Raw genomic sequence first — 23,622 nt, 5'->3', positions numbered from 1 at the left:
TGAATCAACGAACCGCTCCGCCTGACCATTGGATTGCGGATGATAGGGCGCGGTGAGCAAATGTACAATACCGTTTACCTTGCAGTACGTTTCAAATTCGTCGCAAGTAAATTGGGGAGCGTTATCAGAAACAATAGTCAATGGTAGCCCCAACCGTGCAAAAGTACTTCTAAGCGCCTGTATGGTAGCTTTGGCCGTAGTTGTGCTTGTTCGAGCGAGAGACTAAATGTTCAGTCAGGGAAACTTGATCATCCCCAATGTGATCCACACGTTGCGATCAGATCGTTCTCGCTTTCTCCCATAGGATCCTTTGGCCTGTTTCACTCCACGAGTGCAGGTAGTAAATGGTCGAGTGCGAATAGGCCTTCTGCTATCGTGCTTGACCCGGCAGCCGGCCAGCCGATCTATGTACTATCAGATCAGATCAAATAAACCACTGTGACGATAAGATCGTCTACCTTTCGCTCCGTGAAAATAAAATTAGTGTTTCGTTCGCGCAATGAAATTAGTGTTTTCAGTAGTGAAAAATTACTGTTTCAAAGTGTCCGAAGAACCCGGTATTACGCGCGCGCGAACATTGGTCCTTCGAGCCGGATAGTGAATCAGTGCAGTGGTTTTCGGACACTTTGCGAAACAGACAGAAAACGTGGTGAACAGTTCAGAAACAAAAGCGGTCAGTGAACTTTTAACAAGGGCTGTGACCCCAAAGCAAGACCACCAAAGTGTATTGAAAGCGGATTGAAACAGTGCGGGAAAAATAGCTTCGCCATTTTCGACGCCGGTCGACGTCATCGTACAGACGCTGTGGCGCCATCGCGAAGTGTACGGTTCTGCTACATCGGACGACATCGCAGAAATGGATCGGCCGCAGCAGATCATCGGACGGAGACAGCCAACGGAAAATACAGGGAGTAGAGTGCATGATTGTGGTGGCGTACTTGCATGTCTGGTGTCTGGTTCATGTTGGTTGGCTAGATTAATAAATTATTCAAGCGTTTATGCGAGTATTTTTCTTGGCACGTGTGTCCCTGATTTTTAGTTGGTCTCGGAATTTTCGCTGGATTTTCTTTGCTGGTTGCTTTCCACCTTGTTTTTCCCTGCTGTAACTGTCAATTTCGGTTCGCGTAGTAACAGTGTGGAACGTCGAGTCGATCGGTCAATTTACTTGGTGAAAGTGGAGAGTGCTGTGAAATATCCGTGATTAAAATTTGATAGTATAGTGTAGTGCAGTGAGTCAGAATGGCAACCGAGTTACGATCCCTGCGGAAACGGGAACATCAGCTTGTAAAATCCTTAGATGGTGTGCGTCATTTTGTCCAGCATTATGAAGTGGCCAGAGATGGCGGACAAGTCAGCCTGCGAATGCAAGGACTGGAGGAGGTCCACAAGGAATATTTCGCAGTTCGTAGTAAGCTTGAGTTGTTGGTTGAAGACGCTGAATTGACGAAACACGCCGATTCGGATCCAGATGTGAAGCAAGAGGCATTGGAACACCTGGACAATGAGAACGATCGAGTATTGCAGGAGTTTGAGGATCATTTTTATGCGCTTAAAGCATCGATGCTGACATTTTTGCCGAATTTCTTACCACCACTACAGTTGGGAGGACATCAATCATCGATTGCTGGAGATGATGGTTCTGGTACGCACCAAGTAGCGACATTTTCGAAGGTCTGAAATCCGTCTGCCGTCATTCAGTGGCAAAATTTTTGAGTGGGTAACCTTCCGCGATTTCTTTCAAAGTCTGATTCATAGCAATCCTCAGCTGACTGATATGGATAAGTTTACATATCTGAGGTCGTCGTTGTCTGGTGATGCAATGCAAGAAATCAGTTCAGTAGGATTGTCTGCCGCCAATTACTTTGTTGCGTGGGAAATATTGGAGAACCGATATGAGAACAAAAAACTCATCGTGAAGGCTCACCTGGATGCACTTTTCGCCATTGAAGGTCTCAAGAGGGAGAGCTACGATAAACTCAATTAACTCATTAACGACTTTGAGAAAAATCTCCAAATGTTGGACAAGATAGGTCAGAACACTTCGGAGTGGACCACCATTCTCGCTTATATGGTGTGTTCCAAGCTCGATTCCGTTACGCTACGCCAGTGGGAGACTCACAACTCGAAGGAGGTTCCCACGTATGCAGCCCTTCTCCGTTTTCTCCGCAACCACTGTGATGTTCTCCAATCAGTCGCTCCTGCAAAATCCCAGACCATCGATCATCGTTCTTCTAAATCAACCGTCTGTCACACTGTTGTAAAGACGTCGAACAGATGCACATTATGCAGTGAATCGTGGCATCCTCCTTCCCAGTGTGCTATGTTTCAACGAATGAAGGTTTCGGAGCGCATCGAAGCTGTTGCTAAGCACAGGTTGTGTCGTAACTGTCTGCGTCCTGGACACTATTCAAGTTCCTGTGAGAGAGGGGTCTGTCGTCATTGCCAACAGAAGCACCACTCCATGCTACATGGAGCACCCAAATCCTCCGTTCCACACTCGCAGCCGAATCCTCTGTCTCAAGACACGCAACCGAGACAGTTACAGACTAAGCAACACAATCCGAACCAACACATACACACTAATACTGCCAACTCGCAGCGCACAAACAACACACAGCCAACCACAACCACACCCACCACAAGTCAAAATTATGTTGCACTCCCCATCACACTAACACACAACATACTCCTGTCAACCGGTCTCGTGACAATCAAGGACCGTTTTGGCAGAACAACGCTCGCACGAGCCCTGCTAGATTCGTGTTCTCAGCACTGTCTAATGACAGCAAGTTTTGCGAACAAGCTGCAGTTTCATGAATCCCCTACATATTTGTCAGTTCAAGGAATCGGTTCATCTCGATCAGTTTCCACCAAATTGATCAGTGCAGAGATCAGTCCCAGATCCAGGATTATATCATCCTTCATCGCAGAAATGCAGTTCCATGTACTACCGAAATTGACTGTTCTTTTGCCTACGACGAGTTGCAATCCTGCCGAGTGGGATCTTCCAGATTCTACTCTGATAGCCGACCCCGGTTTCCACGAGCCTGGCCCAGTTGATTTGATCATAGGGGCGGAGTATTACATGGACTTGCTGAAGAATGAGCGACAGAGAGCAACACCGTCAGGACCGACTCTGCAGAATACGGTGTTTGGGTGGATACTTTCGGGACGCATTCCTAACAGTTCAAGCGGCGAACTATGCTCACTGGTTCACGTATGCTCGACAGCGGAGGTCGAAGAGCAGCTTACTAAATTTTGGAATTGGGAGATTCAAAGGCAACAGCACTTAAGCGGTTCGTGGGACTCGAACGGCGATTCGCAGCTAATCCGGTCCTGAAGACGGTATATTCTGAATTCATCCACGAATATCTAACTCTCGGGCATATGAAGGAGGTGATCGAGGATATCGACGGAGGCAAGAAGTATTATTTACCGCATCACGCTGTTCTGAAGCCGGACAGCACCACCACGAAACTCCGAGTAGTTTTCGACGCTTCCTGTCGTACATCAACAGGAATTTCATTGAACGACGGCTTGATGGTCGGTCCCGTTGTTCAGGAAGATCTCCTCAGCATCACGCTACGTTTTCGTACGCACCGATTTGCAATTGTTGCCGATATCGCCAAGATGTATCGAATGGTTCGAGTACAGGTAGCGGATCAATCCCTACAGCGAATCTTATGGAGAGATTCTATAGAAGAGCCAATCCGTATGTTCGAGCTAACCACAGTCACGTACGGAACCGCGTCTGCACCGTATCTGGCCACGAAATGTCTGCGAAGTTTGGCGGAAGAAGGAGCAGAAATGCATCCAGAAGCTGCTAAGGTGCTGAAGCAAGATTTCTACGTGGATGATATGCTCTCAGGTGTAGACGACGTAGAGGATGGAAAGAAGCTGATACAGCAGCTGGTCGAGCTTCTGGAGTCAGCTAGGTTTTCACTACGTAAGTGGAATTCTAACAACAGAGAGCTGCTACTAAATGTCCCTGAACACTTAAGGGACGACAGTTCGATTCTGGAGTTAGACTCGTCTAGCTCAACTATCAAGACGCTAGGACTTGTCTGGGAACCCAGTACCGATCGCTTTCGATTCACTACCCCGGTCTGGAGCTCTGCTGCGGTAATTTCCAAGCGCACAGTGCTGTCAGACGTCTCGCGATTGTTTGACCCCCTAGGGCTCGTGGGGCCAGTCATCATCCAAGCGAAAATCTTCATCCAAGAATTGTGGAAGCAGGAGTGTTCTTGGGATGAACCGCTGACTGCAGAGTTGCAAGAGTATTGGCACGAATATCGGAGAAACCTCGTCGGTTTGGATAGCCTCTCGGTCCCCCGGTGGGTTGAAAGCATTAGCAGCAGTGCAGAAGTGGAAATTCACGGATTCTGTGACGCATCTGAGCTAGCGTATGGAGCCTGCGTGTACATTAGAACAGTTACAGAGGCTGGGTCCGTAGCTGTGCGGCTGTTGACGTCCAAGTCGCGGGTTGCTCCGCTTGAAAACCTAAAAAAGAAGAAGAAAAAGCAGTCTATACCCCGCTTGGAATTATCGTCCGCGCTTTTGCTTGCTCATTTGTACGAAAAGGTCGTACAGAGTCTCCGCATTTCTGCAAAATCGTTCTTTTGGACAGACTCGATGATCGTTAAGTGCTGGTTATCATCGTCGCCGTCAAGATGGAAGCAGTTCGTCGCAAATCGAGTTTCTGAGATTCAGCACATCACGAAGGACGGCACTTGGAATCACGTCGCAGGTGTAGAAAATCCAGCAGACATAATCTCCCGTGGGATGACCCCAGCGCAGCTTCAGTACCAACATGCTTGGTTTGACGGACCACACTGGCTGTTATTGGAAGAAGCGTATCGACCTGAGACCAAGGAGATAAGGGAAGAAAACATCGAGTCAGCAGATTTGGAGGAAAAGACTACAACGTTGGTTCTCCAGTCAACCACTCCCAGTGAGATTTTCAAACTACGATCGTCACTGTCGGAGCTAGTTCGTATTACGGCTTACATTCGCCGTTTTCGGTTCAACGCTCAAGCAGTCAACCGCAACTGCAGAAGGCACAGTCCTATCACGGCATCAGAACTCGATGAGGTATTACAAATGCTAGTGCGGCTAGCTCAACAAGAAAGCTTTCCGCAGGAGCTTGCCGATTTGTCCAAGCAACCCCACGTGCGAGATTCGTCGCGCATTATTTCACTAAAGCCTTGAGAATCGGCTTTAGTGAAATAATGCGCGAAGGCATACTGTGCGTCGGCGGCCGGTTACTGCATGCAGCTGTGTTAGCGAATCGCAAGCATCCGTATATTCTTGACCCTCATCACCCGCTGACAAAAATCGTAGTAGTTTACTACCATCGAAAGCTATTCCATGCGGGACAGCAGCTGTTGATTTCGGCCATGCGATAGCAATTCTGGCCAGTGTACACCAGAAACCTGGTACGGCAGGTAATCCACGAGTGCGTCGCTTGCTTTCGAGTAAGGCCCAAGGCACAGGATCAGATCATGGCAGATCTTCCACCCGAGAGAGTAACTCCCTGTTCACCGTTTCGAAGAGTCGGAGTAGATTACTGCCGACCATTTTCTTTGATTTATCCGCATCGACGTTGCCAGCCTGTAAAATGTTTTGTCGCAGTTTACGTTTGCGTAGTCACCAAGGCAGTACACTTGGAGATAGTCGCAGACCTCACCACACAAGCGTTCCTAGCATCGTTGAAGCGATTTACATCTCGACGTGGTAGACCCGATTTGATTATGTGTGACAATGCTAAGAATTTCGTCGGTGCAAAACGGGAGCTGGATGAACTTCGCCGGCTGTTTCACAGCCAACAGTTCCAGAACGCTGTCACAAAGGACACAGCAGACGACCAAATAGAATTCCGGTTTATTCCAGCACGTTCACCAAACTTCGGTGGGCTATGGGAGTCGGCGGTAAAATCCTTCAAAACGCTATTCAAACGTACGATCGGCTTGCACACCCTAGTGTATGACGAAATGCAGACGGTTTTGGTTTAGATCGAGGCGATTTTGAATTCCCGACCGCTCACCCCAGTTAGCAACGACCCAGACGATTACGAAGCGCTAACACCGGGACATTTCTTGGTACAGCGACCTCTGACAGCAATTCCAGAGCCCGATCTCGAAGCGATACCTGAAAACCGACTATCTGCTTGGCAAAAAACACAGCGGTTCACGCAGCAGTTGTGGAAGAAATTGTCGACACAGTACTTGTCGAATCTTCACAACAGGACAAAGTGGACACGGCAAAGAGACAACATACGTGTAGGCACTATGGTTGTTCTCAAGGAAGAGAATCTACCTCCGTTAAAATGGCAACTAGCGCGAGTGACGGAGATTCAGCAGGGACCAGATCAAAACGTACGAGTCGTCAAGGTACAGACGAAGGATGGTAGTTATAAACGAGCGATCTCGAAGATCTGCGTGCTACCCATCCGCAATAACTTCATTTCATCAGCCGAGGAGAACTAGACTCCTCCAACGGCGGAGGCCAGGAGGCCTCCGCACACCAGTTAAGTTATGCATTTCTTGAACTTTCAAAAACCTAATTGAATTCTCTTTCTCAGTCATTATACATCCCTGAGCGTCTTGTAGACCCGTCGCTCCGAACGCTTATTCAAGCCGTTCATCTGAGAAAAGGTAACTGTGTTGTTTTCGGTGGTGGTTGTCATGCATGCCTTGTGCATCTGTTCGTGCAAAATGTTCCAGTTCGGTTGACCGTTCAACCACAGCAGCGGCGCTCGACGCCAGCTCGTGCTCACGGCCGCGCCACGTTAGAATTAATACTAACTCAAGTATTACGCTTGATTATTTCGAGGTACGACACCAGCAGAACCATTTCCGAAGGAAGAACTGCGCAATTCTACCTTCCCGCTCTACGCCGAGGTCGTCAACGAGCATGGCCAGCTCGCTTAGGCGGTTTCACCAACGTAGTAGCTTCGTCGCAATCATCGTAGATCAATCTGCCCAGGTCTACCGTCGAGATGCCAAGAGTTATCTTCAATCAGCACGAAAGATGGAGTTCATCGTCACCAAGGGGTGACCGCGGAGGCCATAGGGCCTCCGTTCCAGGGAAGTCATTTCGTTGTATCATTTTACCTTTTAAAAAGTACCCGTTTTTATCCCAGCATGTATCATCACCATCGACGATGACATCAGCCAGTCGGCGGCACAGATCCGCTGCACTTTCGAAGACGATTCCAGCCAGCCGGCGGCACAGGTCCGCTGTACCATCAAGGACGACATCAGCCAGTCGGCGGCTTAGTCGCTGAACCAACACAATCGTTAATTCATCCAATCGAGTCTACCAGTCCATCCGTCCATCAGTATCCATGAGAAAAGCTTCAAACGCATCCAACATCGACGATCAACCGTTCCAGTAACAGGAAATATACACATCCGCGAGCAAGCGGTGAAAATGATAACAGTAGTTCCAGCACAGCAAGATGTTCAATCCGTTGAGAAACAACAACACCAATGTCACCGTTAAAAATGCAGCAGTCAAAACACTAGATCGACATCCCGACACAGTACGAAGAAAATCAGCTAATTTACGGTGCAGTTGCAGTATATAGCCATCGTAAAAAGTAGGTCACTAGGACTTCATCAGCAATAGTATATAACCCGCATCGAAATTGGGTCACGGTCAACGTTCCCAGCAGTAGCAGTAAATTATAATTATATGTATATATAGTAGCAGTAGGAATCAAAACAAATCAGAAAAATTGAATTTATCTGGAAGTAGTTAGAATAGGAGGTAAATAGTTTGAAATCGTTGAGATTCCAAGGCGGCCGGCATACGTTCGAGCGAGAGACTAAATGTTCAGTCAGGGAAACTTGATCATCCCCAATATGATCCACACGTTGCGATCAGATCGTTCTCGCTTTCTCCCATAGGATCCTTTGGCCTGTTTCACTCCACGAGTGCAGGTAGTGCGAATAGGCCTTCTGTTATCGTGCTTGACCCGGCAGCCGGCCAGTCGATCTATGTACTATCAGATCAGATCAAATAAACCACTGTGACGATAAGATCGTCTACCTTTCGCTCCGTGAAAATAAAATTAGCTTTTCGTTCGCGCAATAAAATTAGTGTTTTCAGTAGTGAAAAATTACTGTTTCAACGTGTCCGAAGAACCCGGTATTACGCGCGCGCGAACAGTGCTCATTGGGTATATCCACGATGATTAACAACCAGAGACCATCGATTGGCCCCGCAAAATCTATATGCAGACACTGCCATGGTCCGGATGGAATTGGCCACGCTTCTGGAGTGGCATGAGCTGGAGATTTGGCTACAGACGCACAATTATTACACTGCTTTACGAAAGATTCAATCTGCCCGTCTATGCCAGGCCAGAAGACAAAACTTCGGGCTTATGACTTCATTCGAACAATGCCGGGATGTCCTTGGTGTAGTCGTTGAAGAATCCACTTCTGGCAGGGCTGGGGAACAACCACACGCTATACATCTATATACAAGAATACATCCTTGAACTACAGTCAGGCTTTCCTTCGGATTGTAAAATACCTTCAGGTCCGAATCATCTGTTCCGGATGACCACCCACTATCAATGCTCTGAAGTACCCGTTTGAGCACTTTGTCGTGTTTGCTAGCAGGTGCAATCATAGCGGATGTGATAGGAGTATTTTTGACTGAATCCTCCAGAACAGCTATAAGATCTTCCTCTAGTTTCACCGAAGCAATTATATAGTCTTCCTCCGGTTTCGCTGCCCAGTTAATCAGTCTCGAGAGAACACCTGCATACCCGAACATGGTTGTGCTGACAAATTCGATCTTGAAATCATAACATAGCATTGTCAACGCGAAACGCTGCAGTCTGTTTGACGTGTGTATTGGTATTCCCTTGTGCGAACCAAATATACGAAGGAGTGGTTGGTGGTCGGTTTCGAGGATAAAATGGCGTCCCAAGAGCATTCTATGAAATTTGGTTACGGCATAAACGAGCGCCAAAGGAGTTAATGACCTCGACGCGTGCTGAATCACCTTTTCGGTACCATCAGTAAATCGATGGCGAATGTTCGCTCCAATACCAGTGCTGGACGCATCTGCTGCAAAAACAATCTGCAATTGAGGATTATAGTGTGTAAGCATCAGATGTGTTTGTAACAATTCTTTAAAGCGCAAATACGAACGCTGACATTCGTCGGTCCACTCCCAATGTTTGTCTTTTTGGAGCAACTGGTCCAACGGTTTACGCAGGAAGTGCATTTCCCTGATGAACTTTGCATAATAATTTACGGCACCCAAGAAAGAACACAACTCTGACATTTTTAGGTGCTGGCATCTGAGTAATAGCTGCAATCTTTTCCGGATCTGTGCGAAGGACATCGCGATCGATGATGTGGTCTAGATACTTGACCCGAGCGACGCAAAATTTGCACTTCTCAAGCTTCAGTCGAAACCCAAACTCTTGGATTCTTTGAAGAGTATTGTTTAGATTACGATCGTGTTCAGCTCGAGTTTTACCGAAAACGATCACGTCGTCGAGAAGAGATTCCGGTCCTGGCAAATCACCAATCATGTTATCGATCACTTTTTGGAAGGCCCCTGGAGCCGACTTCACTCCTGAAGGAAGCCGCTTGTATTTGAAGAGCCCTTTGTGGGTGTTGATCGTCAAGAGCTTTTGTGAATCCTCTTCGACTTCCAGCTGCAGGTAGGCGTCCGATAAATCCAGCAAGCTGTTATACTGACTACCGCCCAGTTTCGCAAAAATCTCATCGGGTGTTGGTATGGGAAATTTAATTGCCTCTAACACTGCATTGAGCCCCGTGGAATTATCCGCGCATATGCGGACCACAGGATCGCCGTCTGCGTCACATTGTGCCTTCCGAACCGCAACGATGGGTGCAGCCCAGTTCGAGAAATCTATTTGTTCAATAACGTCAAGGTTCTGCAGTCTTTGTAGTTCCTTCTCAACCAGTTGTTGTGAGTGAAACGGCACTGGTCTTCTAGGTTTAAATACCAGTTTTACACCCGCTTGAAGAAACAGCTGTACCTTCGTCATTGTGCATCGTCCAAGACCTTCTTGAAAAACGGCTGGAAATGTTTGCTTTAGCTTATTGCTGTACGTGTCTGATTTCCTATCGGTTGCGGTTAGCTTGCAGAATGTCATACAGACCAAAGATATCCACGAGATCACTTCCGAGCACGTTGAATCCTTTCACTGACGTCACGTAGCACACCGACGATCTCGTCATTCCTCTCAACGTAATTTGACACTCAAATTCCGCAATTAGTGAAAGCGGTTTTCCTGATGCACTTTAAGAGCTGTGGAGCGTTTCTCTGGATCACCTAGCTGTTGTAACGATTCGTCCGAAATAATCATATAATCTGATCCGCAATCGATTTGCAACTCAATCAGAAACCCGTTAATACTAACTTCGATGTATTTGCGCTTTCCGATAACACCAGTTGTGTTGACCGCATAAACACTCTTCGTCTGAACATTTGGATCGAACTTCTTCTTATTCTTGGCCTTCTTTTTCTTTCCATTGGATTCCTGTGGTTGTACTGGAACTGCTGCAGAATTCTCAGGTTTGAAAAAGCATCCACAATAGCCATCTTTATGTCCCACTTTTCCGCAGCTACGGCAGGTGTGAGTGGAGTAGAAACAGTCAGCAACAAAATGCATTTGTCCGCACTGCCAGCACGGTCTTCGGGGAGTTTTAGTTGCATTCTGTTTTGACATTGAAAATGTCTTACTCCACTATCTGGGGCTACGTGTCATTCTAAAATCTAAACTATCTCCAATGCACGCTTATAACTCCGATATTACTAGATGGATTTTAATCATTCATACACCAACCGATTTAGAAACACCTAACTTAAATATTGGTAATAATTTAATATCTCCCCAATAAAAGTAGACTTTTGGAAATTGGTAAAATTAAAAAGTTCACGAAAAACGGGATAATTACCATTCGTGAGGCAAATTTCTCAGACACAGCCATCATTAGAGGGCACCTTAGTTGCTCAATCAAACACGATAAGTTTTCGTGACGAATGAAAAAAACACTTTTAAAGTCACGTTAATAAAAATAAAGTAAAAAAAAAACACGATAAGTCATAAATAGAAGCGACGCATGTCCGTTTAAATCAGTTGTTGCTAATATCCCATACGAGCAACATCGTCTCCGGGCGATGTAATAAGCGCTATCAATTTTCGGCAACGTTGACATTTGCACTCACTCGCACCTCAGTGACCAAACCATATACGGTTAGTTTATAAATAGAGGTGACGCGTACACGTTTGAATCAGTTTTTGTTCTTATGTCGAACGGGTAAGACCATGGCTGCAGCGTCTGGACGCTACACTAAGCGGTAGACGCTATGCATTTTCGACAGCGGCGTCCGTGTGCGGATTTTTCGGGTACCAGCACGGTGTCACAGAATGATTTGCAAAGTGGATAGGTGGGGGTGGTTTGGATTTACTTCAATACGGCAGGATGCGACTTATGTGTGCTGCTTGAGAGTGTGCGTTGAAAAAAATATTTATTTTTATGCATGCGTGTGCGTTATAATTTGTTGATCTATGTTTACGGCGCTTTGTAGCTGCGTAGGGTAAAGAGCCTATTGGCTTTCATATGTTTCATATTTAGGTTATATGTTTTTGAAGTAGAATATTTCTAACGTTTCAATATGGGGTCCCGTTTCAAAAATTTCAGTTAAGAAATTTTCCCAGGTTTGAAATGCGAATATCTTCCGTTCTACTAATCGAAATCGCAATATTTTTGCACTATCTGATCGGAAATTCGTGCACGTGTTTCGTATTAAATTTCGAAACTAGCTCGACTACTACAAATAAACCAAAACAAGGCTTTTTAGAAAATCCTTCGAAAACAGCGAGGAAAATTTGCAAGCACATCTCGCGCAGAGCCGTCAAAAAGGAGCATGTAAGCGTTTCATTACATACGGGAATGTTATATATACAGGTCACGCGAGCTTGTTTTGTATCAGTGGGTGCTCGCTTACCACACGAGTAACATGCTCGTCCGGACGGTACAATGAGCGGTATCATGTTTGCATTCCCTACCAAGCGTCATCGCAAGGTTCTTCGTGATAAAATCCAGGGAATCACCAAATTCGGCGTCTGGCTCGTCGTGGTGGTGTAAAATGCATTTCCGATTTAATCTACGAATGCTGATGGTGTGCAGGAAAATGTCATCCGAGATGCCGTGATCTACACTGAACACGCCAAGCGCAAAACCTCAATGAATGTCGTCTATACTCTGAAGCGGCAGGGACGCACTTTGTATGGATTTGGAAGTTGAAAAGGTAGAACTCACTTGTATCATTATAAAAAAGGCCCTTTTCAGGACCACCAAAATCATTTCTTTTTTTGCATTTTCTGTTTCTCCCTGGAGAGCAATTTGGGTTAAACCCTAAATTATGATTTATTTCAGTACGCAAATTGCAAATATGGTCAGAAACAAACTGGAGTGAACATTTATACTAGGCGCATTCAAAAAAGGTTTCAATTCTCAAACATTTTACCAAGGTGCCGTATTACATTATTCTCTTTATCCTGAGTGTTCGATAATCTCCGTATTGGAAACACAATTTCAATTTTGTTCTTGGGAAGCAGTACGGCTTGGATATTTGGCAACACACCGCCCTGAGCAATTGTCACTCCGGAGAGCAGTTTGTTCAACTTTTCGTTGTTACGAATCACCAGCTGCTGAAGACGTGGGATAATTCGTCTTTTTGTTGTCACGGGCAGCATTTCCTTCCAATTTAAACACTTAAGCAGCAAGGTATTCCATTACCGCTACTAAGTAAACGGCACTCCGACGCGTTCAATACAATTTTCTCTTGTGTATCGACCAACGAAGGGGAGGAGCTGCGAAGAATACATATTGAGGACAACACAAAAAAGGACGAGCTTACGTTGTGCTGTAATCAGGTATAAAAACTCAGCATGCCGTGGCTCACGCTCAGTTCGTTTGCAACATCAGCATGCAGCAGTTCGTTTGTAGCATCGTAACTGAAACTGTACATCTACATCTACAAGGTGCTGAAAGAGGTCCATCCAGATACCAGAGTCTCGTAGAGCATCATAAACAGATTTATTGGACATTTTCGAATGCATTGCAAACGAGGTCTCCCGCCCGACTCATTACAACAAGCGCTTGACAATGACCTCCCGCGAAATTCAAGCCGCCGTCCGTTTGCTGCTGTCAGAAGAGTTGGCCAAGCCGTCTCAGACGGCACCAAAGATGTTATCAAATACACCAGCTCCAACTAAATGCCGAGCACTGCCCAAACAAAAGGCCCTTTTCAGGGCCATCAATTTATCAACAAAGAATCGAATTGAAATTTTGTTATTACAAGCATCCGAAAGTGGCTTGCCAAGAGCGTTCGATGGCAAGTGAGCTACTTGTGAACAATATCGTCGATTTCATGTAGAATGACAGAAAATAAAGTTATCATTTGTGTGTTTGTTTACAGTTTAATGTTTACTAGGCGCATTCAAAAAAGATTTCAATTCTCAAACATTTTACCAAGGTGCCGTATTACATTACTCTTTTTACCCTGAGTGTTCGATAACCTCCGTATTGGAAACACAATTTCAAATTTGTTCTTTATCAAAAATATGTGGTCGACCAACAAAGGGGTGGAGCTACGAAGAACACATATTGAGGACAACACAAAAAAGGACGAGCTTACATCGTGCTGTAGTCAGGTATAAAAACTCAGCATGCTGTTGTTCACGATCAGTTCGTTTGCAGCATCAGCATGCAGCAGTTCGTTTGCAGCATCTCCTGCGAAATTCTAACCGCCGTCCGTTTGCTGCTGTCAGAAGAGTAGGCCAAGCACGCCGTCTCAGATGGCACCAAAACTGTTACCATATACACCAGCTCCAAGTAAATTCCGAACACTGCCCAAACAAAAGGCCCTTTTCAGGGCCATCAATTTATCGACAAAGAATCGAATTGAAGTTTTGTTATTACAAGCATCAGAAAGTGGCTTGCCAAGAGCGTTGGATAGTAAGTGCGCCGCTTGTGAACAATATCGTCGCTTTCAAGAAGAATGGCACAAAATAAAAAAGTTATTTGTGTGATTTGTAGACAGGTTAGTGTAATGATTCAATTTACAAAAACGTTTTCTAACGTTTCGATATAGGTGCTCCGTTTCAAAATTTTCGGCCAGAATGTTGCCTGTTTTTCTAAAAGTGAAAATCTGCTGTTGTACTGAATGAAAACCTTCGACTTTTGCGCTGATTGGAAATAGTTGTGACTAGTTGTGTAGAATGTACAATTACTGAAAATAACAGATTTTGTGAAACCAGTGGTTGGTCCGTACAATTTGATTCCAAGCGAGCCAGACTAGTTTTCGTTGGAAGGTCCATCTCTGACAATAGAAATAAACTATTTTATTTTGAATTCAACTACAACTTCCTTGAAAACAGCACAGCTAAAAAACTTTTTGGGGAAAACGCGCAAACCTAAATTTTCCACTATAATAAAAACTAGTGCCCCCGCCGCACAGCATCATGAAGATTGATAGTATTTCAAGCCAGGAGGGAGGTTGTAAGGCAAAGGAAAATTTCATTTATATCTTACTTTATAATTGGCTGGTCCTGAAAAGAACTTGTTGGTTTGTGGTTTATTTTGGGTCACAATTTAGGCCCGCTCGATTTCTGATAGCTGTGAATTTTTCGCAGGGCGACAGTTTCTGTTCGGTAGCGATGAGGCTTCTTAACGCCAACCGTGACTGGGACACTTTTACACGGCCTTCGTTGCCAACTGCTTGCGGGGAGCCTTTCCTCCGGTGGACTTACAAGCGGTTTATTTGGTACAGGCCATGTAGCGAAAAATGCTGATCTGCTACTTCTCTGATGCTGGTAGTAGGACGATGCACAGTGATTCCACTCCATACAGAAGTTGGCAATAACCCAAAAGGTGTACAAAAACATTTATTTGATAACTTTTTTCCATGATTTCAGGTCTCTGAATCGATTTCCAACATAATCTTATTCGAGAAATGTATGATTATAATCATGCTGAATGAGCAAACAATTGCAATAATCGCTATCTGTGGCAATCAGAAATTTTAATTCCGGTAGTCGATAACGATACGAAACTCACCAAAACAAATAGCTGTGGAATTTTTTTGAATGATTAGGAATCAATCTTTCATAAATATTAATGCAGTACAGTAATAACACGATATTATTAACTAACCGTAACTTCTTTGTTAATCGAATGGAAAAATTAATAAAATCGAAATATATATGATTTTTTTCAAACAATCAGTGAATAACTTCAAACTGGTTGGTTGCAGAAAATAGGAACCCCAATTTTCAATAAATGCAGATATTTTAATTTTGCAGAACCCTGCGATAACTTGTTGTCCCACAAAAAATATTTTTTCATAAGAAACTTTTTTGAAGGTACTTTACCTCGTACAGACTTCAAAGCAATTAAACTATTAATATATTTTGACGAAAAGATATTACAGGGTATAAATCAAGATATTCAATATATTCAAGAAATTCATTATATATTGAACATTATTGTCACAAAAATTAGTTTTATTTGGCTATTTGGCCTAGTTAAAACGCGAAATAAGAATAATTGTGTACCATATTCAAAATTATCTAAACCATCACTTTTAACATTTGCCATATTTCAAAACTGTTCCAAGCAATAAAAAAACTATTGAAATTCGAGATCAGCTTAGGCTAAGCTTTAAAAATTAATAAAAGATTATAGTAATATTCTTGATACCTACAGCTTATCACACAGTTACCAACCATAAAAAATGGGAATTTGGCGAAAAACGGATTTGGCGAAGATATTTTTTTTTCGAGAATGATGACGACTTTTCTTAAAAAACGGTTTTTGGGAGCTTTCATATTTGGACAAGTGTAAATAGTTAAAATTGAAATTGTGTAATTATAAACAGTCTCTGAAAATTTCAGATCGATTGGTTCAGCGGTATTTAGAATATTTTAGTCATCACGCGGTCACTTTTCGAAAAGTCGCCTCGAGATAATCACGTAGTGTAATTTATTCACATTTCAATGAAAACGTACCCGAACGTAGAGCACAGAAGACTATTATTTGTTTGATCCCGTTGATTTGAAACGCGGCACAACAATACTTAAAGTTTGAAACAGGTCTCCGGAAATACACTGTGATATAGCTTGCACCCATGTATACCCCATGAACTTCAGAGTGCTCAGTTCCCCATGAAAAGTTCACCAAACGCTATTGAGGATATGATACTCACAAATATATGAAATTTATTTTCGGTTTTTGGCCAAGCACAACATATATAAATCCTTAAGGTAAAATAGTAAAAGTATGTATTTATCGAGCAATTTTTGATGAAATGATCATCTGACTGTAATGCAACAGTCTGCGTTTTGGCTCATATAAATGTCGAATTTTGATTGCATTAATCGTAATTCTCAGCGGTCAGTAATCATAAAAAAACTCAACAAAACTACCGACTGTAAAAATGTTAATAGAAAATTTTCATTCTCAGCAAAGTTACAATCTAAACAATCTTTTTTGAAGACATTAATTCTCTACCTTGAATAGACTTCCAAATTTATCGCAATATTTATTAAAGTCTCCAAAATAAGTTTTCACAATATTTTAATACAACATAATGTTTCTGAATAAAGTATCCCTATATCACTAACCGTTTTCTTTGTGATAAATTCGTGTACAAACAAGCATTTCAATCACTTTTGAATAATAGAAAAATAATGAATTTGATAAATTATTTCGTATTAATCCCATTTCTGTACAGACTCCTAATAGTGTTACCCAAAAAGTGCCGAAATGTACTTAATGAAAGGAGAATGTGACTGCCATTCATGCGATTGATATTTCCCTCTGGATTCAATTATTGTATAGGAATAACAAATAAAAATATGCTAGTTTAGGATTAAACACATAATTGAGCTATTTTTGTAAATGACAAGTTTAAATGATTAAATTATAAACAAACTATGAAATTATAAAATAAAATAAAAATAAGAATGTGGAAAAGAATGGGATGGAAGTACCGGCAGGCTTTTTGGTACTTTATGTAACCACTTTTCCAAAAACTTACAAACAAACTTTCAAAAAGACGAATTTTGCGCTAAATCGTATTCAGAGTTGGCAGCTCTCAGATTTTAATGAAATTTTCTGCACATAAAGACTTTGTCACAAAAAGCCACTTTGCATACTTTGTTTTTCCAAAAATGATCTAGGCGGTATTTTGAAAAAACTTTTTTTTACCAATTTTTTTCAAATGGCTATAGTCAAAAAATGACAAGTCCTACAAAAAAATGTTAAACAAGTGATTTTCACAAAATTAGTCAAATAATAAAAAGATTGAAAAAATTCTTCATTGGCTCCTACACTGAAAAAAATCGATTTTAAAAATTTAAAGTCGGTTTGCAAATAAAAACCCATTTTTGATTTGGATAAAATTTTGTTCCAAGATAGGTAATTATGTTCCCTACTTACCGTCAAAAATTCAAGTTTGTCACTTTTAAGGAAAAAAGTTAATAAAAAAAAACTTTTCCTTGACCAAACTCGTCCGTCACACAGCAGCCATATTTTGTCAGCATCTTCTCGTAGAGCTTCCGTGCCCGAGTTTCAGCCGTCGATTGTTGCCGCTCATCGCGGTTTGGGAAGTTCTGTACCTTGTATGTATGTAGTCCAGCTCTCTTCTTTGCATTCTGGACGTAGCTCTGCGACATGCCGATCTTTTTAGCCAAATCACGGCTTGAGACATTGGGATTTGCTTTAATCATCCGCTTCACCTTTCCCTCCGTCTTTTTGTTCTCCGGTCCCGGTTTTCTTCCAGCTCCTTTGCCGTGGTCCAACGTCAACCGCTCCTGGAACCGCTTCAACACTCTGGAGACGGTTGAATGGTGAATGTTCAACATTTTTCCCAACTGCCGGTGCGAGAGATCAGATGCTCTTGGTAGACGAAGCGCGCTTGTGAGAAGATGTTGTCTAATTTAGCAACAAAGCATATTTTTATTCAGCGGTTAAGTACTTTTTCATTTTTCATAAGATCGAAATTTTTTTATTACTTTATCTGAAAGTACAACTCCTTGAGAATGTTTTCCCATATTTTTATAGAGATCCGAGAAATAGATCGAATGTTACAGTGCTTCCAAGCGCGCTTCGTCTACCAAGAGCAGTGGTAATTTGAAATTTTAAACTCGATTATCTCGAAATGTAGTTTTACTAAAAATGGTTTTTTCGCGATCACGATTGTCGAAAAACTACTGAATCAATTTTCTTATTTTTTCAGTTGATCGTAATAAATTTTTCGCGTACCTTGACGATTCTTTTTTCATTCATAAATTTTTGTTTCATGGATAAGAATTTTTTAATACAATTTTTAGAGCTTAAAACAGCGTTTTTACTAAAAATGTTCTCGAATGCAGGAAAAAGTTATTTTTTATTAATTTGAATCGTTTGATCAAGAACAGAAATTTTATATGATGTTTAAATTTATTGGTTTTTATGAAATTTATTCATGTAATCATTTTTATTCCTATCACTTATGAATTCATTTTAATCATTTTGTTTATTTTTTTCATTGTATATTTAAATTGTTCTTTAATTTTTTACATCATTATTTGTGTTATTCTTTTTAATTTATTTTGATGTAATTTCCTTGTTTTATTTAATTAATTTTATTAAATTTCCTCATATTATTCATTTTATTCATATTGCTAATTTTATTTGCTTAATTCATATCATTAGTTCTTTTTACTTCAATTATTTTATTCGATTAATTCATTTTATTTGTTATATAAATTTTATTCATAAATTCATTTGGTTGGTTCTACTCCTTATATTTATATGCTATTCATTTCCCTGTCTTCTAGCCGTGAGGTCGAATTTCGAGCATCGTTTTCCAGGATGTATTTATTGCGGTTTTTTTTATTTCACTGATCAAAAAAATTAACTGTTTCTTTTACCTAGAATCCCAAATAGCTCGTGTCTGGCCATAGTAACACTTTTTAAATCAAAACTCGTAAACACACGATATACTAAAAATTTTAGAACGGAACATGCCTACACAAACGAAAACACGACTTTATAGAAAACGCATAATAAAATAAAAGTTTAAATAGAATATTATTATTAAAACTTACGATTCAATCGGTTTTGCCAGGGTGATAGATATTCCATACATTTATAGATATTATATAGGTATAGATTACAAATATGTAAAACAAAAAAAAATTTTTGAAATCGCCCAACCAGAATTTGTTCATTTTATTCATTTAATACAATTTATTTATTTTATTCTATTCTTTTATTTCGTTCATTATATTCATGTAATTCATTACATTTTATTGTTCATTTTATTCACTTTATTCATTCTCACTGCTAGGTGCAATAAATGGTGTTTTTTTCGGTGTATTTTGTCAATAATTACCACTTACTATGCAATGATATTTACTCATTCGTCATTTCGATCAAACTTTTTTTATAATTCACAATGTTCTTAAATTGTTTTGATACGCCATTTTAAAAACTATGTCTGAAAAAAAAACATTTGAACGAAAAAAAAAGATTCTAGGGTGGAAACCAACATATTAATAAGGTTTAATATAAATTGAACATTGTCGATACAAAAAACCCATTTTATTCGTTAGTTGGCCTGGTTAATGTGAGAAGTACTGTTATGGGCCAAGTGCAAAATGATCAAAATATCACTTTTAACATTGGACGGTTTATTTCACAATAGTTCTTAATAATCAAAATAAGACATCAAAATTTGAGATAAGCTTGAATTATTTTCTGGAAATCAAAAAAAAAAAATTGCTATTATCAACTTCATACCACTTGATACCTAGCCCTTGCGTAGTTTCTACAGTCAACGGTGAAAAAATTAATCATAACTCTTTTGTCGCAGATTTGCGCAAGATCGCACTAAGATTTCCTTAAAGTACACAAAAATTGCCACAAATTAAAGTTGGAGTGATCCGTTTCTGCCTTTTTCTTCCTATTTAAAAACCTAGTTGTATTATTGCATTATAGCGCCATATGTTTTCCATGAAAGGAATGAAAAACATCTTTCAACACCCCTAGTTCAAAATGCTCTGGAGAGCTTATTTGTCATACGATAATCAAGAAAATTGGAAGTATGATGTCTGAAGTGCCGTAGAATTGGGAAAAAATAATATGGCATATGAATTAAATAAAAACTTTTTGGGGGTTTTTGCCATCGCGGCATCACTGTGCGATGGTCAAACGCTCGTTTTCTTGCCTTCATTCATAAAAATTCAACAATATTTTCAATGAATGTTGCAAATTGTCAACTTGATAGTTCCAAAAATACTCCAAATAAACTATGAATGTGCAAAAGACGACAAAATCGCGTAGAAATAGCTTATTCTAGAGCAGAATTTACCGGTCTAAAGTGTATGCTACCTCACTCCGGTTATGTCTCTGACATTACCCACCCATCTTTTTTTTATCAGAAAGGCATCTGACAACGTGCTTCTGTAGTTATTGCACTGTTCAGCAGCGTAGTATTTTATATAGGAGAGTACACTCAGGTTTTTACGCGGTTTTTTACGCGGATTTTGAAATTTACGCGGTTTTCATTTACGCGGCCTGTATCCCCCGCGTAAAAAAACCTGAGTGTAATTGCATCGGAAACAATCACATTCCCAGCAGAACTTTTTGTTTTCTAATTTCTAACACTTTTGTTTCGTATTGCACAAAACGGAAAATTTTAAAACAGAACTTACCGTCCCAGCAGCAATTCAAGCCATGTATTAAGCGTTACTGGACTTAAAATTGTTTTCCCAGTTTATGCAGTCAGAGTATCTGTCCTGCCCTATGTATTTAAAACACAGTTCTAATCGCGTTTTAAAGTATACAACAAATAGAACGGTTGGGTATACCAATTTAAATTTTAAAATAAATCTTTTAAATTATGAAACAAACCGCTGTACTGAAGATATAATTATGTCAGTCCTATTACCACATAAAACACCTATATAACATAAAACGTCACAGAATTGCACCATGGGCCACAAATCGATTTTTTTGGTCGAAAATCCAGAACATATAAACCGTTAGTACTAGACTTTCAGTGTCTTTGGAACAAATTCTCTACAATAAGTGCTCTTCATTTGAGGGGAAACAAAATTAGGGTGGCTCTCTCGATTTTTGAAATAAAAAAATATCTACTGAATGAAAAAAGATAGGAGAATATGATCTTCCAAAGAAATGTAGAGAAAACAATTTTGAGTAACCTTACTGAAAACGTCGAAGCTCTATCTTCAGCGGTTTTTATTTTACAGCGATTTCCCTTGTTCCGTTTAGGGTGGCTCTTAAAAATTCAGTTTTTTAAATATAACTTCTTTGAAGTTGATTTCTCGTGAACGTCGACTTCAGACAAAAGTTAGCTCTTACAAATGCGCACATTTCTTCTTCAGAGACCAACTCATTAACTTTTATATAAACAGATTTATTGACGTTTTTATTATCAAAATCCGACATTTTCTAAGCTAAATAACTCCGAAGGTGGCAAAAAGTGGCAATCAATATTATGACCATCTGATAGTACTGTAAAAACACTACAAAATAAAGGGTTCATTATTTGTCTCCTAGCTACTGTTCATGTGAAATGTTTGCTTATAAACTCCCTCTGTTATAGAGAATGTATGCGGTATTCATCTAAATTCGTACTTAAAATATATATTTATCATACATAGTCGCCGTTCTTATATACACACATATCCGGATCTGATGCAAATCGGTACACTCGGAAGATGTTATTCTAAACTTGTTTCGTGGAGTGAAATTATACATAAAACATGTGGTTTTCGAACTACGGTTTATAAAATGAATGTTTGGAGTATTTGCATGGCATACGTTTTATTCGTATGGCAAAAAAAAATTATTATGAATATATTACAATATATTGAAAACTCAGGTTTACCGTAAATGAGCACCCTTTGTTTAGCATTAATGATTTATTTGTCTTTTATTAATTATATTACCTCCTCTGCTTCAGCTCACTGTAATTTGCCCTAATAGTTTCCCAAAATACCATTTTTTGCCTTTGGAAATTAACAAAAAAAACCACGTGAATGTACGTTGGGGGACAAGCTGTTCAACTCTCATTAATAGTATTTTTTATTATTATCCAACGGATAGATTGGCAGTCTCCCCCTTCGAAGTTATTTTCCAAACGCGGCAAAAAAACTTTATCAATGATATCAATATAAATTGCTTATTTTCGGAAGTTATTCGAGCTGTCAACTATGGGTACTTTTTTGCTTCTAACAATGAGTACTTCTAATCCATTTCATAATAACTCGATAAACTTATGTCAATGTATATATTAATGCTAATAATGAATTACTTCAAGCGAGATAACCTACTTATTAAAAACGGCAGTTTAGACTATTTAGGAAGGTGCAAATATGCGATAATTCAACAATTTAGACTACCCTGGAAGATTCAGGGATTCTGTCAAGTGACAGTTTTTATGTTGATTTTAGGCTTTAGGATAGAGATTCTATCAGAATTCTTATACTTTTAACCGAGGGAAATAATGTAAAACTGGTGTTGTACAATTTTTTTAAATTCAGGAAAAAAAACTATTTTCAGTATTTTTCATTCTGGGACGATTTTCATTAATGGGTATTTTTTACGCATTTCGTTGTAAGTTTTCCACGAGAAATAATAGGTAAAACGTAACCAGGTTGACGTAGAAGCTCTTACCCATTAAGTGGGTTATTCCACTTTTATTCAAAATGGGCAGTTTTCTACGCATCAGTGTAGAAATTGTTGAAACGCAGAGAAAAAAATTTACCACTGAAAAAAATCAATATATTAGTTTTTACATTTCTTATAAAAGAAATGTATAGAATTCGCTCAAACTTTCAAGATTTTTCCGAGGCCCGGAGGGCCGAGTCTTATATACCAATCGACTCAGCTCGACGATTTGGGACAATGTCTGTGTGTGTGTGTCTGTGTGTGTATGTAACGGACAAATTCTCATTCGTCTGAGAAACACGAATGGCTGAACCGATCTTATCTAAACCAATTTTAAATGAAAGAACTAAAAAACAGTATGAACGCTATTAATTTGTTTTTGATTCTGATGTTTAGTTTTTAAGATATGAATGTTTGAATGCGTAAAAATGGAGTTTTTTGCAATTTTTTTAAATTATCTGCCGGAATTGACAATATAGATTAACAATTTATATGTTTTTAGACAGCTTAAACGAATACCTTTCGAACAAGCTATAGATTGTTGAAATCGGACTATTATCAAAAGAGATATTTAACATTAAATGCGGACGAAAGATTTCTATCATTTCCCATTGCCAGAAATATGACCAAAAACATGTAATCTATTATTAACGCCAAAACGGCCTATTTTAGGTCAATAGTATCTTCGGAGAATTTAATGGAGGTAATATGCTCTTTCTTTTGGTTTTCTGATTTTGCTGATTAATCCACCTATGAGTGAGATATTTTCACAAATTTTCTTGGAAGTGATTATAACGAAATGATGCCTTCAGCAAATTTGTAGCTCTTACTTTTGCGAATAATTTTACTGAAGACTTCAAATATCTATTTTGAATAC

At 40.3% G+C, this 23,622-nt stretch overlaps 3 protein-coding genes and 1 pseudogene across 3 annotated transcripts; 2 read left to right on the top strand and 2 right to left on the bottom strand.

Annotated features, from left to right (window-relative positions):
• Positions 1-3,387: 3,387 nt before the first annotated feature.
• On the top strand, positions 3,388-5,208 carry LOC131675843 (uncharacterized). Its single transcript, XM_058954982.1, has one exon. It carries the CDS (start codon positions 3,388-3,390, stop codon positions 5,206-5,208), a length of 1,821 nt encoding a protein of 606 aa, XP_058810965.1.
• A 293-nt stretch (positions 5,209-5,501) lies between these two features.
• LOC131675842 (uncharacterized) lies at positions 5,502-6,011 on the top strand. Its single transcript, XM_058954981.1, has one exon. The coding sequence runs from the start codon at positions 5,502-5,504 to the stop codon at positions 6,009-6,011; it is 510 nt and encodes a 169-aa protein (XP_058810964.1).
• A 3,215-nt stretch (positions 6,012-9,226) lies between these two features.
• On the bottom strand, positions 9,227-10,039 carry LOC131675841 (uncharacterized protein K02A2.6-like). Its single transcript, XM_058954980.1, has one exon. It carries the CDS (start codon positions 10,037-10,039, stop codon positions 9,227-9,229), a length of 813 nt encoding a protein of 270 aa, XP_058810963.1.
• Positions 10,040-10,267: 228 nt separating this feature from the next.
• The window catches only part of LOC131675840 (uncharacterized), a 69,557-nt pseudogene continuing 56,202 nt past the window's right edge, over positions 10,268-23,622 (bottom strand).

The sequence above is a fragment of the Topomyia yanbarensis genome, chromosome 1, assembly GCF_030247195.1.
Source record: "Topomyia yanbarensis strain Yona2022 chromosome 1, ASM3024719v1, whole genome shotgun sequence".
NCBI classification, from domain to species: domain Eukaryota; kingdom Metazoa; phylum Arthropoda; class Insecta; order Diptera; family Culicidae; genus Topomyia; species Topomyia yanbarensis.
The sequence above is the reverse complement of the archived record's forward strand: the minus strand, read 5'-3'. Positions and strand labels throughout refer to the sequence as shown.